This window comes from Dunckerocampus dactyliophorus, chromosome 19, assembly GCF_027744805.1.
Source record: "Dunckerocampus dactyliophorus isolate RoL2022-P2 chromosome 19, RoL_Ddac_1.1, whole genome shotgun sequence".
Lineage (NCBI taxonomy): Eukaryota > Metazoa > Chordata > Actinopteri > Syngnathiformes > Syngnathidae > Dunckerocampus > Dunckerocampus dactyliophorus.
The window spans coordinates 5800707-5818305 of NC_072837.1; the positions used below are offsets into that span (position 1 = coordinate 5800707).

Below are 17599 nucleotides of genomic sequence, written 5' to 3' on the forward strand. Positions count from 1 at the left end.
TTGTAATGATGGATTTGTGTGATTGTGCTCACAGACTGCGCCCACAGGGTATGTGTTCCTGCCCTGAGGGAGGTAGGGTGGAAGATTTTGCCCATTTGCTGCAGGACTGCCGCCACAAACTGACATTCCTACAGGAGAAACTGTCAGCCACACACATCATCAGTGTAGAGGCTCTGGAGGTGATGCTTGCATTACACATGCGATCATTGTGTGCTTGACTTACTTGCGTGTGTTAATTATCAGCCATTCTTTCTGCTTCTGTAGGCTTTGCTACAACAAATAGCAAACATAGACAAAGGTCTTGCGCAACTTGTCACATTTAAGGACACAATCTGCAGCAGCTGCACGTCTGAATCCAAAGCCGGGCTGCACCAGCCAGGCAGTCCACTCCAAAGCCACAAGATGGCGCAGGATCCTAGCAGCCAGTGTAAACAACTCTGCTGTGGGATGCAGGTAAAGTTCAGGCAAGAATATTCTAGAATATGTCTATTTTTACATTCGACTTCTGAAGGAATAAATACAATGTTAATCACAGTCGGCCGCAGGCTGCAACATTCTGCAAAATATGTGACTCATGATCAGGGGTCCCGCCAGAAAATCTGGGCTCCAAAAAAAATCACATTGGGATCCCCTGGTCCCTCTGCTGTCACCACATCTCACATCTCTCACTGTCATTTTTTGGGACCCTTGGAATTGTCCTAACTTTCTCCCCCCCATACAGCACCCCTGATCATGATTCTCTGGGCTGATTTTTTTTTACACTCTCTCACACACAAACACACGTCACACCATGTTGAGTGCCATTTGCTTCCGTTTGAAAGAAATCACATTTTTTATGATCATTATTATTGGAATCATTGTTTTGTTGTGCTTTAAAGAAACTTCCTGGACTTTTTCAAAATAGAAATGAAAAATAAATTAATCCATCAAGTTGAAAACATGACATCACTTCCAAATTCATGCATGTAAGTCCAAAGAAAAGTCAGTCAATTAATGTGGTCGTTTCGTTTCGTTTCGTTTCTCTGATCAATGATAGCCAGCACGCCTCGCAGGGCCAGGGCAGTGGGGCCAACTCGCCCTGGCCGGCGAGGCTCGCTGGTGGGATGGGGAGAGTGAGTCATGCGACAGTGCAGCGTGAGCCCATGAGTAAAATGAGTTTGTTTGTGATGCAGCTCATCAAGTAAAATTTGAAAAAATAATCGTTGACATTTAAAAATTTGATCACAAGTTAGTGTGAATCGAGATCACTATTGTTTTTTTTCCTGAATAACACAAGAATATCTTTTCTCAGGACTGTTATGCAAGGTTGCGAGTATTGTCCTCAGGCGTTTCAAACCTGCAGAAGACTGCACAGTCCAGAATACAAGAAGTGCTTCCAGCAGATGTCACCATGACTATCCAAGCAATCAATAAAGACATTGACAGGTACCTACAGTATAAGGCCCAACCATTATTTTGAATGAATATACTCATTTATTGAGAAATCTGAAGCTTCTCAACAGCAAATATCGATATGACTCACTGACTGTTTCTTTGCCCTCTGTTCTACCCCTAGACTGAGGTCCATTTTTCAGAAAGTGAACTGTGTTGACAACATAACTAATGTGGGGAAGAAACTCAGGAGCCAAACAGTTCAATCAGAACCATCTCTGGCTGAAAAGGTAACAGTCTAAATATAGAAAATCTTCTACTGTTAGTACTGTTTTCAGCACTACATTTGAATTCCTCCATTGCAATCAGTGTCTGAGTAGATTTATTTAAAACCAGAGGTTTCCAAACTTTTCCCCACCAAGGGCGGCATATGGTAATATTAAAGGATGCTTTGATATTTTGTGAACCAACCCAAGTAGATATGCTAACAACATATATATACATGTATATTAAAGAAAAAACAGCCTGCATCTGAGCTTTGCGTTATAGGTGAGAAAGTGTATTATTACTTTTTCTCCACTGCTCGTTTTTCCATTTTTGTTGATTTTTACATTAATAATTTTGCAAATATTTAAACTGTCTTCTTGTATTTTTTTTCATAATACTGTGTTCTATGCAATTGTGGAGGACCTCCAGCACACTGAAGAAACTGTAGACAAAGATGCCGGCGTACCTCAGACATTAGACGAGCCTGTTGGTTCCGAATCAAACCTGTCTCCAGAAACCTCCTCAAGATTTTTCAACACTGAAATGTGGGAGTCCAAAACTACATATGGCAAATTACCACAATACCCAGAAACCCATGAAAAGACACACGCTGTGGCCTCCGAGTCATGTGACCTCATCAATGACACATTTCCGGATGCCAAACAAGAAGACATTACAGATAAAAGTCACCCTGAGGCACAAACACGGCAGAATAAGCATTTGATTCCAACGAGATGGACTGATTACACGATGGCCGATGTGCGAGATTTACTGTCATTGGAGGACGCAGAGGGGATGCAAGTAAGTCATGTTTCTTTCTCATCTTGTTTCTTCTCAGTTTGTGGTTTTTGTAGTTAAAAAAGGGTATATCATTACATAAATGTCAATATAAAGTCGTTCTTGAATAGTCTCACACTGGGAAATCCAAGTTACAGCAGAAAGAGTAGGAACCCAATAGTTGTCAACAAAATGGCATTTATTGAACTGGTCCACATGATGAATGTTGCGCTTTTTTGCTAAATACACACATGAGGTTAAGTGTGTTTACTAACCTACATATTGAACAAAACTGGACAACAGCAGCTTCCGGCAGGTAGAAGTTGGCCATCCTTGCTTGTCCTCTTTGACATTTTCCTTCTTTTTTCTATTTTACCTCCATGATTCTTCAACCAAACCTGGATATCGCTGACATTTGGTAGATGCAATTATTCCGCCCACCTTTTGACATTTTCCAATCATATTTTTTTCATTGTCCATCTGCAGACTTTGACATTCATGTGCTTCCCAAGCATTTTCATCCTATTTAAATTAACTAAACTTTGTAATTACAAATATATTCAATTCAAATGGTCATTTCACAGTAGAAATGAGCATTGAGAGAGGATAGACGTCTGCTAAGGCTTGAATATTTGCCATCTCTGAACTCGGATCTAGAATTGTCATACAGGCGGCCCTCGCTCTCCCTTAAATTAATACTTTATACACAACTAAAAAGAGAACTAGTTTCAAGCGGATGAATACATGGACGCGTGTTGTTGTTGTTGTTTTCAAAGTTAACTTCTTAACTTTAACCGCCGTTATATCTCCCAAGCATGACGCAGACTCTTCTGATTGCAGTGCGTCAAGGAAAAGGAAAGTGAAAGTGAAAAGTGAAGTGAAATTAGACATCATAAAATGAGAAAGTGGAGAAATGCAGACCAAGATTGGCCACATGCTTGGTCTAAGCCGCTCAAACCATCATCAAGGATAAAGATAGTATCCTTGAACAATTTTAAAGGATCTGCTACTATGAAATGGAAAGTGATAACTATGGTAAGCAGTGTGGTGATCTCATTATTGAGACCTTGTTCTAAGTCTTCCACCAATTCCCAAAATACTGTCAAAACTATTTATAGCTTGACCTGTGTTATATACAATAGAGCTGTAGGTCTATCGAGGACAAACATCTCTCTGTATAATGCCAATAAATGCGAATAATTCAACCAATATACAGTATATACAAAATAATGACAAAAAACAGTTCTATTTAAAATTATAGTCATTTTTACTACTTCAAAGCTACGAACTGTTAAGAGGCTAATTCAAAATCATCAAACAAGTAGACATGTTTGCTGTTTATTGTGCTTATCTGCATTATAGCAGTTCATTCTTAAAACCAGCCATCAAGGCAGTGCTTCCAAGGCTATAACAGCCCCGGATTGGGTTCTTCTGCCCGGAGGCACACTGCTCCACACTTTGCACATTCTTGGGTTAACTGTACTGACTCGCCTGGCCACCGTCAACATCGTAACATTAACAGGAAGCCCTGTTATGATCTGAGCACAAACACCAGGGATCAAAACTAACAATGCACACACCACCAATGCTTTTTGTGTGTTTCGTCTCAGATCGGAGAAGACATGGAGCATGAGAGGTCAGAAGAGCTGGCAGCCGACCAAGAGAGGGCGTGTGAATCACCTGGACTGCCGTCATATAGACGCAGATCTACCATGCAGGACATTTTGTCTCAGATCCAGAGCATGATAGAAAAAAGCAACATTGTAAATGTGAGTGTTCGCTCTATTAATAATATCATCTCCACTTGTCTGAGATTTGTCTTTCAGATGTTCTCACTGTACAGTGCAAGTAACTGTTCATACCCCATTTAAAAAAAACGTAATGATAGTCACGGAACAGTGAGCAGATAACTTAACCAGCGATCTGTTTGTTTATTCCCATAATGCATCTGAGAGGAAGGATCTAAGATGCAGGAATTTCCTGCTGCTTCCTAGGAGTGCACAACCAGGCATATGTGATGTGGAACTTTATATGGTTGGACAAATTTGTTGAAACAAAGCGTGGTTGAACAAAGCAATTTGTTGGATTTTGATTTTTTTTTTCTCCCCCACAGGCAATAATGGAAATAGTATGTAAATTCAGTAAGTTTGGCCACCCCACTGAGACTGCTAAGTTGTTTGTTTTACAGAGGACAATATACATGGATTTAAATTGGTGCCTTCAGTCGTCACCCAGTGAAGCGGAGATCAGAATGGTCAGAACAGTCCAAAAGATTTTACTATGTCGCTATCATCCAGCACATCTGGATATCTCAGCCATGGCTAAACAGCTGGAGGAGGCAGAGGTACATAAAAGAGTATTGTTTTTTATAGATGCCTCCAATCACCAAATGTGAACCCAATTCATTCTGACTCCTGCAGGACTACAAGCGTTGCGTGATGGACCAAGTTGCCATGATGAAAACCAGTTTATCTCAGCTTTGTGGTCCAAATGTTTTGAAAAGGCTGGAAGCCCAATGGAGTACCGCGCTTCTGGATGCCTCTGCTACAGTTCAAGTCAAAACGGCACAACTGGATCAGGTCAAACAGTATCACAATCAGCTGAAAAAAACCAAAGCATTCCTGGAGGCCGTAGCAGCTCAGAAGAACAAAATGAACTTGTGAGTGGAGTCATGGTTGGAATCTCAAAAAATCATCTTTGTAGTGTATGTATAGGATTCAGTACACATTACAATGTCAAGATGAAATAAAATAGTCAGATGGCTTATAGTCGTAGTCACAGGACATTCAGTTTATTAATGAAGGCTGTTAACAAGTTAGCCGCCAGTTTTATTTTTCTAAAGAAAGGGTTTCAAACAGAGTGGGGAAGAAGGACAAAGTAAGAAGCCAAAAACTTAGCACTTCTACACGGAATGGGAGGTGAGCTTTTTTTCACTCTATTATGTTGGACATGCCTTGGATGACTCCATCCATTGTGAAGGTAATGTTATCCAATATCATGTCTCATCAAAGTTTTGTGTCATTACTGACACCTGGTGATCAGAATACTACATACGACTTGTCTTTCAATATTTTTTTTACTAATAATGGGCCTTGTCAACCACAAAACACCATCATTTATAAATAATTTTTGAAAAACAGCGATAGAGTGAGGGAGTGATGCTCGCGATGTACCCGAGGCAACTGTCCCGATTACCATATGCAGCCGTTTTGTATGTTCATGTTTGTCTGGTATAACTTTGATAAACGGTCTTTTATTTTGGGTTTTCTTCAGACATACGTTGGGAAGCAGCAGTCTACAAGCTGAAAAACTCAACACCCTGCTACAATCTCTGGAGCATCGCGAAGAAATGTGGCAGGAGCTTCTTGCATTGAGTAGCCACTTAGCCGTGCATTTGAGTGATGCTGAAAGTTCCGGTGCTCTTCTCGCTCAGCTCGGAGATGTCCAGGATGATTGGAGGCTTTTGAAAGGAGATATCAAGAGAGCCTCATGGCACGCCGCTAACGCTGCATCACAATCCTCCCTTCTTATGAAGGAGGCTAAACAGCTTAAGGACAAAATTGGAGCTATCCAAGACTCCATGCTGTGCCATGACAACAAAAGCACATTTGAATTGATGTGTCTGAGCACAAACTTAAAAATGTGCAACCAGCTGCATGTTCATTTACAGTCCATGTCAGATTCTCTTTTCCAGTTCTCTCTGGGACAAAAAGAGAAGTATGGCATCAAACATTACCTGGAAGAGTTAGGGGCCTTACTGAGAACCACCTCCTCCATTTGTGGTCCCGATGCTGTTTTTGTAGCTGAGAAGCAGTCCCAAGACTGGATCACATGGGCAAAGCAAATGGAATACCATATTTTGATTTGCAAGAAGTTGTCCCTTTTCCCAGAAGAAGCTCGTATTCAGATTGCTGAGATGGAGAAATATCGGACTGATATAATGACCAGAAGGTCTAACATGAAGCTTGGGGAAGCTTCTGACATGGATAATGAGGATCAAATGTTGAATGCAGTAGAAGATCTGTATGAAGTCATCACTGAAAGCTTGGATCATGTTCTCCACACAATGACAGCAAATCTACAGGAAAGGGAGAAACTATTATTCCAACTTGATAGCATGGATGCATGGCTAAAAGAAAGAAGTGCTAATAGAGACCCTTGTGCTCATGTCGAAAACGTCTTAAGAGTTGACATCAGCTCACTTGAGAGCAAGCTAGAAAGTCACCAAGTAGCTGCTGATGATATAAAAAAACATCTAACCATGGTTGAGGCTTTGGGGAAAAGATGCAAGGAAGTAGCAGAAGGCCTAACCCCTGGGGAGAGCCGCTACCTTGTCAACCGGCTCTCTGGCATCTGGACGGAATTAGATGGCTTGCTGGCACAAGAGACTGCAACCAGCTGGCATTTGGAGGAGCTGATTCATGAGCGTACCTCTTCTGATGAGGAACTAGCGACCATTAAGGATAGTCTGAAGAACATAACCTCTTGTTTGGACCAGCAGAGGTTCCCTGTGACACAGGAAACACCCTCAACAATTACCATTCTGAAGCACATGCTCATGGAGCACCAGTGTCAAGTACAGGAGATTCAACACTGCAAGGAGGTGCAGCGTAGCTCTCTGCTGTGCACCATTGGAGAACTGCAAGACAGGTGCAAAGTTCTTAGTATTCACATCTCTGAGCTAGACAAGTATGTGCACCTGAAGAAACAAATGGAGGATTCAAGGGACATTGGAAAAGAGCAAATCCAGCAGGCCACAAATAGAACTTTAAGTTTGGGTGAGCGGTTCGGAGTGTGCCAGGTACTCTTAGTTGAGCTCCCAATGATGAAGACACAGTGTCAAGAAGCAGCAGACCAACTGGAGGTGATCGCTCAAGAGCTTTACCCAACAGAGCTGAATTCAGAAAGGCGATTCATTCGCTGCACTGTGGAGATGTTCATTGCTTGGGAGCGCGCTGCCACAGATGAGATAAAACATCTAGAATGCAAGCTTCTTCTGGGTTTGCGCTTTTCCTCCGAGCTTTCTGCTTTAATGGAGTTTTTTCAAAGAACAACAAAGGAGCTGCAAGGCACTGAACCAGTCAGTCCAGACGAAAAAGCCATTGATGTTGCGCTACTAAGGCGTTGGGTTATCTGGAGAAACATGGAGTCTGGGATGCGAGTGTTGCTTGTTCTGGCTTGGAAAGTGAAAATCAACCTAAAAAGTCACAGTGATCTGCAGTTACTTCAAGATGCTGCCATGCAGAAATGTCACATACAGATGGTAAGCCATGATATTATTTATACAGTGGAACCTTTCATGTCAAACACATTCACACCGAGTTTCACCACCCATGACTTGGAAGTTCCTGGGGTGAAGATCCGCCATTGCCTTTTGTCGCATGTGACCCCACAGAACTCTATCAGATCAAAGCCAATTGCTAAGCAGAGCTGCAGTGCTATTGGATGCACATATCGTCACTTATCATTACATCATCTCTCATCCACAAGTAATTTTATTTACGATTGTTAGCCATTCCCCTTCTTTTTGAGCTTTCAGCTACTCATAATTAATGTCTCTTGAATTTATATTCAACAGGAAAGTTTGTCCAAGGCGCGAGAGTCCTTAAAGGATTACCAGTGGGCTGCTCAAGGAGCGATTCGCTTCCTTCATAATGCTGAGATTACGTTTTTATCAGCTCCTGGTGGATTTCTGGACTGTGCAGAGGAACAACATCAGACTCAGCAGGCCATTGAAGCCCTCGAAGATGGATTTCAAGCTCACATCCAGCACCTTGTTGAACTGGTGCCCCAACAACCCTGCCTTTCTTGTGCAAAGACTGAGGATCTGCACATCAGCATCGTCAGCCAGTTGTTGGTGGGACGGGCCATACTGGAGGCTCAAGCTCAGCTCAGACTGGATTCCTTGCAGAGGTATTGGCTCTGTTATTATTTTGCCTTGTGTTCGGGTTTGGGGTTTACACAGTAATGAACAAAAAATTGTATGTCACAGATGTGAACTTCGACAACAAAGCCATAGGGTTTGCCATTTAGACATACAACATCATCTTACTGGTTTTGAAGCACAGCTCTCCGAATGTGCTTCAGAGGAAGTGACCTCATATGATAAATGTGCTGCACAACACAAAAGAGCTAAGGTAGGCCCAGTACGACTTTATTTGTGAGTCCTGTCTTGTCTCTTAAATACATTTTCATACAGTTTTGTGAAAGTTTTGTTTAATCCCCCATTAAGGGTCTGATGGAAGTTGTTCGTGAGCTTGCTGGAAGGATCGAAGAACTCCGATCTAGATGTCCCATGCAGGGTTGTGGAGTTGGAAAGGATGGTGAACTCGGTGCCCTGTGGAGGCGCTGGGTATCACTGAGGCATGGTGTTGGCCTGCTCATGGCACAAACAGATCAGAGAGTTGAGGAATGGAAAGACATCACAACTAGTGTAAGTCTTACGTTTCATACAAACACACCAAACCTTCTTATTAGACCAGTAAAATGATTCAATTTTTAAATCACATTAATCACGGTTTTCAAATTAATCATGAGTAATCACCATTTGCAACTATGTCTTATTGTTTTTCTTTGTATTTCTGTTGGGCCGCATGGTGACTGTGCCTCCGTCTGTTGTCATAACAGAGAGGGGTGGTTTGCCATGATGTGTATGTGTTAATTAAACAAAAAAAAAAATAACATAACCAATTAAATAAATTAGTTACCACTGTTAACACTCTATTTTTGACAGCCCTACTTCTTATATTTGGGTCAATAGAGTAATCGTACATCTAGCACCATTATTATTCTTTGGCCAGTGTCCCAACTCTTCACAAACTGCACACTGTGTAATAATAAAAAATATCCTGTACTGTATATTCTTCCATAGGTGGAGCAGTGTTGCAGCACACTGTCTACACTCCAGGTCAAAGTTCCTGACTCCTCCACTGCAATCTTCACCCAAGATGAACTCCGGAAGCTTCTAGTCCAGGCAGAGCAGCAACAGGTTGGTCTGGAACAAGAGCGTCAGGCTTTGGCCTCCCTGGAGCACAGACTGGAGCACGCTTTAAGCTTAACCACCTCCAAAGAGCCCTGTAGACTACCTGGACCTTTTGGAGAAACGCTTGTGAAGATTCAAGAAAATATCACACGGTTAGTTTGGTTCAGAGATGCACAGAAAAAGATCCTTTTAGCAGACATACTAAAAAGAATGCTGTTCTTTACAGTTTGAAGGAAAGGAACCTCAGTGTGATAGCTGTTGCCCAGATGGAAGAGAAAGAGAGACAACAGGTTGTGGAGAAGATAGGAAAGGTGGAGAAGAGCTTGTTCACCATTATCACCGTGCTGGACACCAACAGGACTTCACAACAACACGAGGTGGAATATTATACATCAGCTAGCATTCATACCTGTGATGAGTGGTGTACAACAGCTGAGTAGCACAAACAACATTTTAAAGAGCATACAGAGGTAGATGAAGCTGCTGGATGCTGGTTACGCATTATAGTTGCTTTTGTTAACCACACACCTGGCAACTACTGTATAGGAGGCTCGCGGTTAATTGAATGGAGGCCTAAACTGGAGCATTATTGTGGGTGTAGATTGTACTGGTGCAAAACTAAACTAAAGAAAAGTAATTTAATACACTACATTTTTGTATTTGCTCTTAGATTGTGCAGGTGTACCTTATGTTGTGAACGATGTCTTGAATTATGACATTTTTTTATTGAAAGCACTATTCTTCATGAATATTTTTCTGTCTCAAAGCAAAAATGGCTTGCCGGAATGACATTTTGCCCACAATCTTATTTTTCTCCTACCTATTAACTTGTAAAGGAGCTGAGAAAAGACCTGTCTGCTCAGAAGACCAAGCTAAAGTGCATTGAGGACAGTGTGCGGCAGCAATATACTGACATTCCTTGTGATATTGGCAAGCGCATAGAAACCGTTCAGGAGTCTGTGCAGGCAGCTGAAAAGAAGGTATAGTAGATGAGACCATTCTCCATCATTCTTGTATAATAGTCTGTTATTTCTGTATGTACTGTACATACTTGGACCTTCTCTGCAGATAACAGAGCAGAGCCCTGCAGTTAGAAAACTGGCTTGTCAAATGGCAGAGTTGACTAGTGGCCTGGACCAAGTGAAGACATCACTGGAGCAATTTAGTTCCACTGTCACTGAGGCTCAGAATGATCTAAAAGTAAGTGAGGTATCATTAACGTTGGACTCACTGAGACACAGGTCATTCACTTTTAAGTGTCCTATGTTTTCCAGCACGTGTGGGACAAGTTGGACTCATGTCACAGTCGCTTGATGCTGCTGGAGAGTGAGGTGCAGGATCTCGTTGAGGAGCAGCCAGACCAAGCGCATATCTTCATGGACCAGCTGACACATCCACAGCAGCTCTACCAAGATGCGGCACAGATGGCAGAGCAGCGCACTGCTTTCTTCAACAAGGTCAGGCATACATCACATAGGACAACTGGCCTACAGACAATATGTTGTGTCTGTAGGATTTTTATCCAACTTTTTTGAGGTCAGCTTCTGTTCCACTCAGTTGGAAGCATAGAATTGTCCATAATATATTCTCTATGGGGAAAATTAAGTTTGTCCCAATACCTTTATCCGCCTTTCTAGATTCCCACCTTTCTGCAAGAGTATGAAAACCTTCTGTGCAGCGCCACCTGTTGGTTAGATGAGGCCCAGGCATGGCTAAGTACTCCCTGCTCTGTTTTGACAGCCAGAGGCTTCCAGAATCATGCAAACTCCCTGCAGGTGTGTAACACCAAGCATTTAATATCACACACACTCAAGGACTGTACTCTGCACCAGTAACAACCTTCATTTGGGCCGAGGATTGTCGTGTGTCTTGATGGGTAGCCATTCGGATCCTCTGGCTCAGGGCTGTGGTCTTAAACTTTTGATCAGCTGATGAACCGCCTATTTCACTTTAATGCTTGTTTGCAATAAATTGTCTCACCCCCATTTCTTCTTTTTGCATCTACTTTGAACCTTATTAAGATCCAGCAGTGCAAAATGTAAATTCTTGCAATTTTTCAACTGGTCTTAAAATGTTAATCATATATGTCACGTTTGAGCTACCATTTTTATTAGAGTATATCTTCTCCAGGGGCAATGTGTAATTGTAATTGTGTAAATTATATCCAAGTTTCATTTCATCTATAGTATTGCCCCTTGAGAAGATATAATAAAATGCGGTGTACTTACCTGTCAGATACTGTAAACACAAATAGACACAGCTAGACTACTAAATACACACTCCTTTCATTTACGTCCTATAGTACTAGCAAAACTATTTTTTCTATCCTCATCTCCAGTTGGTCTTGGATGATTCTGCAAGAATCAGAAGCACTCTGAAAGATTACAGACCAGTGTTAGCTGAGATCTCCGCCGTGTGTGACCTCAGTGCACAGGAGGAACGTATGGATAGCATGGACAAACAAGTTCAAAAGATGCAAAAGAACATTTTGGAGACACAGGAGCAGCTCCTGCAAGCTGCTGGGGTATGCTTTTTAAAATGTTTTTTTTTTGTTTTGTTTTTTTTTTTTGTTTAAAAGTGCATTGAGGGCTTCTATCTGTTACTGGTGGCAGGTGGTCACTGGAAATGTTTTTCCGCTAAATTTAGGCTTTTGTCGCTGTGGGGGAAACTGGCTGAAAGCCTGAAGTAACCCCTTTTTACTATGCTACATTAGGACATGGCAGATTATAAAAGGAACATACTGTATGCACTATATCTGGCCTGGCCACACCATTAGGTACACTTGCACAACCCAATCACATCCAATAGAAGAGTGTGGTGTTGCATTGTAAGCTTACTAAACTAAGGTAACGAAATATTAGATGTTATCTTTATTATCATTTTTGGAAAGTTAGACTTTTTGATCCAGCTCTCCTGATCTGATTAGATTGTGCAGATAAATGTTGTGGCCAACAAGAGACATATTTTTTGTATTAATTTGATCCATATTTAGAGATGAGACTTAAGTGGAGGCAAAAAAACATCTTTTTTTTGCCAGCAATATTATGATCTACTGTAAAATAAAGAGACTATCAAGAAAAAGCAATTCATGTTTTCACAAAGCCCTTTGAAAGAATGTTATTTTTCTTTTAATTAAATCTGGTATGCTTATGCTTGAAATACAAGTGAAAGCACTGAAAATGGTTTTGTCATAACCTTTTTACAGATAGTGGAAGCCTTGGAAGATGAGCTAAAGACTCTGGACGAAAATGTCCCAAAAATTCGTACTATTTTATCCTCTACGGACAACTCCAGCATTACCTTGACAGAGCATCTTCGCAACCAGCAGGTGAAGTGATGACTGTCTTATTTATAGTCATTATTTCCTATAGAAAGGGCTTTAAACATCATGAAAGGTGATCTTTTGTGTGCTGCTTAAAATCCTCACTGATTTGCTAAGAAGTGCATTTTTCTTTACTTTGACTGTAAAGGTGGTCCTGGACAATGTCCACTCGATGCATAAGACATTAGACGAGATGGAGAGCTACAAAGTAGATTTACGCCTCCCACAGGAGATAAAGGACGGTTTGGTGGTGTTCTCCAGAATGAAAGTTCTCCTGCAGGTGCTGAAAGAGTTGGAGGAGCTCACTCAGCAACAAGTCATTCTATTCCAGGTAAAGCATCATTGTATCATCTACTCATAAATTATGAATAAAATCTTGTAATGTTGTGTTGAATGTTCCTTGATTCACTTTTTTATCTGGATCAACCTTATGTGGGCTTGCACAAGTGTACTGTATTTTATATTGTTATATATATATATATATATTGTATTATTAAGTATACCCCTTGCTTCTTGCATCTACAGTAAATGTCTTTTTGTCACTTGTCTTTGCCTGTTTCACTGTCAAAGGACAAGGTTTTGGAAGAGAAAACAAAAGAAGGTCAGGATGTTGCCCTCAGCTCCAAACCTTGTGCAGAAGTATCACACCTAGATGGACCTCCACAAGGATGCTTTGTACAGGTAACAATCATTAAGGGTTAGTTCTCCACCAAACATCAGCTAAAACTAAACCATTAACACTTCTGGCAGCTGAATCATTCTGTGCTCATTACTAATTGTGTTGATCTGGTGTTCACTGATTTTTTTTTTTTTAAGAATCAACAGTTAACTTTTGACAAAGTGACCAGGAACTCAATTGTGGAATAAAAAGAAAAACTATTTAAAATATTAATATTTAATATTAAAATATTAAATATTTTCTTAGATTTTATACTAATTGTAGTACGTCATGTTTTGTATGAAATCCTACGACATTCTTACTGACTCTGGTAAACCCACAGTACTGGTCTGTCCTCTTTCTATAAATAAAATGAAAAACTCATTTTTCTTTTTCATGTTATCATTCACACCAACTAACATTTAATCCCAATGTTTGCCCTTATGACTGAATCCAGGAGGCTTTTGAGGACTCTAATTCAGAGGAAGACGTAGACGAAGACGAGAGTTGTCACTCGTCATCCTCTGACACACTAACATGCAGTATTCCTGAGGTAAATCTCTAACAGTGTATTTTTGCATTTGGGTTTCATTTCAAAATGTCTTAAAGAAGACATTAAAGCACATAAACCCTGCCTGTTTCCTCGTGTATTTTGAAATGAAACTCAAAAATACCTCCTGGTCATTCTTTCTCTCCTATACTGACATTTGTATTCACTTACTTTGCGTAATAATAAGTGTTGATGTGAGATGGGTAGTCCAGTTCTGTAATGGCACTGTCAGAGGCAGCTGCCCATACAAGATGCACTAGAGAGCATTTCCAGGACACTGACATGGCTCCTTTGTCAGGACCCAGATGACACGCTGTACGCTTCAGAGATGCAAAGCGACGACTCAACTCAAATGAATGCACCAGCTGACGTCAAGGTAAACACTTTTGAAGAATATTTTATGAACATGTCATTACTATACATAGACTGTAAAATATGTTTGTGTTATGCATAGCTTATTTTATCTAGAAAGCAAGCATATGTAGAAAGCGTACCTGTAAATATCAGCTTTGTGATTGTACACTGGCTTGCATGAAGGAGAATATTGTCTCTGTCCCTCACTTTAGTGGTCTGTAACAGCGGTTTTGAAAGTGTGAGGCACAGCAGCTTAAAAAAATAAGGAAAACAAAGTATTATTCGGACCTGCTAAGATAACTTCAGTTACCGTATGTTTGATTTAGATTTGGAGTTCCTATAGTGAGAGAGTAAACACAATCTGGGCTGAGCAGAAATGACAAATCCATTTTTTAGTCATGATTGGTTAATTAATCATGGTTTTCTTACATACGGGATCATTACTTATTATTTTTCACAAGAATATTTCAGTATTTATTTTATTCTTTGGCTTATATTGGCAAAATACATAAATAAAATGAGCTGAGATAATATCTGCAACAATTTGAAACAACCAACATCTCAGGGGTGCCCCGCCCCACTATTTGAAAAACATTGCTTTAACTGAATTAGTGACAAATTGTGTTTATATGTATTTTATTTTTCAGGACTTGGCCTCTGTATGTGGGGAATTTTGTTCTGAAATGGAGACAAATTTGGAAAGTGCTGAAAGACTCGGGCTTGATTCCAAGAACAATGAGCAAGAAAATGCACAAAGTAGATTAATAACAGTGGAATCCAGACTGGACACTGAAGCCGCTGGTGTAGTACTGAGACCCAAAGCTGTGTCACTGGACACCAATGAAGGCCACTTGGCTATTGTAATCCCTGCACCTGACCAGTCCACGCCACCAGCATGTGACACATTTACCCATGCTAACGATTCACAGTTTGCACTGCAGAACAGAAAGCCTGTTGCTATCTTTCCAGCCACAGGTCAACCCGTAGTTACACACCCAGCTCTGGTAAGTTGCTACAAATACTGTAGAAGATTTCCTTGACTAACACATAACATTTCCAAAGTACTGTAAATGCGGTGACTTCCAACATTTTATTCTGCTTGATATGTTTCTCTTCTTTAAAGCAGCCAAGTGGAGTCATCATCAGGGATTGTGAAGTGGATCAAAATGCCAAGAAACCTTCAGCAGTGTCTATCATGTAAAATGCTGTTCTTATGTCAAGTATCATGAACGTTTCCACAATTAATCTCCTGTCTCTATATAAGATTGGCCAAGCCTAACAAAGATGATACGGAGGAGCAAAAGTGGAACCATCTTCACACCCAAATCTCTCAGAAACTGCAAACCTTGGAAAAAGGTCAGGAGGAGCATCAAACTCACCCAGTTGGGATGGTATGGATTACTATCAGTAACCTTAAGGCCCCCAATGCTGTTAAGCGAATAAGCAGCACTATAATCAACCTAAACTCCTGATATACAACTTCCTGTTTAGGTTCCAGAAGGAGAGCTGCTGTTTACTGGTTCGACTTCTGCTGTTCTCCATCATGCAGATGAGTCTGTCAGGATGCTCAGTAAAATAGTATGTCCATTGCAACATGAGTTCTACAAGCTTTGAATAATAATGTTACATTCAAGGACCTCAAATGGGATCCAGTAATGAAATAAATAGTGAACAAGTGATGTCTTATTTCATAGGTGACCTCGGCAGATGATCCATGTGATAAAGAGCAGTTATACTTGGCTTCCCAACGGATTCTTCTATGTCTGGATGCTTTAACAGACCTTCTGTTGACCCCTGGAGTTGCAGGGGATGTAGAAGACAACCAGCTGAGGATGTTACAACAGGAGGTGACTCACATTATGCAGCTCAATGTTTTTATCGATGTCTTTTTAACAACAACGGCCTTACAGTCTCCAATTCCTTTACAGTGTGTGTTGATGGAGCTGCTGAATCTGGCTGAAATGCTGCAGGATGTGGAGTCAAAAACCAGTCGTGAAGAACTAGAAATTGTCAGAGGTTTAACATCTCTTCAGAAATGTCTACACGCTGGCCAGATGGTCCTCATGTCTGTCAACAATCAATCTATAGAACACGTGGGTCTCCAAAGTCAACATCAGGTACAAAAAGTCATTCACAGGTCAATAGGTAGAACAAAATCTATTTGTAGAGGTCCAAATGTATTCAGGACAGGCCGCCACAAATCAATGAATGTACAGTCATCCCTCGTTTATCGTGGTTAATTGGTTCCAGACCCGACCACGATAAGTGAATTCCCGCGGAGTAGCATTCAATATTAATAAATGGAATATTTTCGTAGTTAGAGCATAGAAAAACTGTTTATGACTTTCTAAATATGTTTTTTTTTTACCATTATTAGAGCCCAGTAGACATTAAATAATGCCCCAGAGTCATATTATTCTATTATAGTCCTATTATTCTTTGTTTAAAACACATTGCTCAGCTGTAAGGCTACATCAGGGGTGTCAAACTCGTGCCATGGAGGGCCGAGACACTGCAGGTTTTCTTTCCAACCAGTCACTAAAGCAGGTGATTTTACTGATCAACACCTTCAGTTTGAGGGAAGGAGCTCATCAGTTAAATCACCTGCTGAAGAAACTGGTTGGAGAGAAAACCTGCAGCGTCTCGGCCCTCCAGGGCACGAGTTTGACACATGTGGGCTACGGCATCACTGTAGTTCAAAAGATGCAAGATGCACCAAGCTAACTAGTTAGCCTCCAATTCATTTATTCCAAACTTAAGAAACGGTTTCGAACAGAGTGGGGAAGAAGGACAAAGTAAGAAGCCAAAAACTTACCATTCCCACACGGAATGGGAGGAGGACGTTTTTTTCAGTGTGTCATTTCGGACATGCCATGGCTGACTCCGTGCAGTGTGAAGGTAATGTAATCTAATGTTACGTCTCATCAGTGTAACATTACTGATGCCTAGTGGCCAGAATACTACATATGACATGTCTTTCACTCATCAGTAAATCACTTAAAACCTTATGCAATTTAGTTTTAAAACAATTAGTGTTATAGAGTCATTTTGATAATACTAATATTACTACTAAACATTTATTTAGTATTATTATTATTATTTATTTATGTACTTTTTCCCACTTAGGAGCTGTTCTCCCACCGGCTACTTTTTATGGAGGATATTCAACTGGGGAATAGTGAGATTTTCCCAAGTGGAATGGAAACTCCAGCTCTGGAGGTGGTGGGTTTCATGATATGGTGCATTTTATTGTTGAGTCCTATCGCAGAAATGCAAGTAAAATTACATAACAAGAGCATAAGGAGGCTCATTTTCTCA

The 17599-nt window shown here is 40.7% G+C and overlaps 1 protein-coding gene across 9 annotated transcripts in view; it reads left to right on the forward strand.

The window, feature by feature from the left end:
- The window catches only part of LOC129172564 (nesprin-2), a 60249-nt gene that overhangs the window by 180 nt on the left and 42470 nt on the right, over positions 1–17599 (forward strand). For 4 of the 9 annotated variants that reach the window (XM_054762456.1, XM_054762447.1, XM_054762448.1 and 1 more), the window contains exons 2-32: positions 48–179; positions 265–453; positions 1292–1425; positions 1556–1661; positions 2059–2439; positions 4026–4184; positions 4604–4759; positions 4836–5074; positions 5689–7678; positions 7994–8328; positions 8408–8552; positions 8648–8848; positions 9287–9549; positions 9624–9774; positions 10234–10377; positions 10466–10597; positions 10672–10854; positions 11035–11172; positions 11736–11921; positions 12603–12725; positions 12868–13050; positions 13290–13400; positions 13835–13930; positions 14226–14303; positions 14929–15285; positions 15405–15478; positions 15546–15672; positions 15773–15859; positions 15976–16128; positions 16210–16398; positions 17408–17503. In XM_054762456.1, the coding sequence (XP_054618431.1) occupies positions 48–179; positions 265–453; positions 1292–1425; positions 1556–1661; positions 2059–2439; positions 4026–4184; positions 4604–4759; positions 4836–5074; positions 5689–7678; positions 7994–8328; positions 8408–8552; positions 8648–8848; positions 9287–9549; positions 9624–9774; positions 10234–10377; positions 10466–10597; positions 10672–10854; positions 11035–11172; positions 11736–11921; positions 12603–12725; positions 12868–13050; positions 13290–13400; positions 13835–13930; positions 14226–14303; positions 14929–15285; positions 15405–15478; positions 15546–15672; positions 15773–15859; positions 15976–16128; positions 16210–16398; positions 17408–17503 (7038 nt within the window). The remainder of the gene's footprint in view (positions 1–47; positions 180–264; positions 454–1291; positions 1426–1555; positions 1662–2058; positions 2440–4025; positions 4185–4603; positions 4760–4835; positions 5075–5688; positions 7679–7993; positions 8329–8407; positions 8553–8647; positions 8849–9286; positions 9550–9623; positions 9775–10233; positions 10378–10465; positions 10598–10671; positions 10855–11034; positions 11173–11735; positions 11922–12602; positions 12726–12867; positions 13051–13289; positions 13401–13834; positions 13931–14225; positions 14304–14928; positions 15286–15404; positions 15479–15545; positions 15673–15772; positions 15860–15975; positions 16129–16209; positions 16399–17407; positions 17504–17599) is intronic. The other 5 variants (XM_054762452.1, XM_054762453.1, XM_054762450.1 and 2 more) reach the window with 4 other exon arrangements.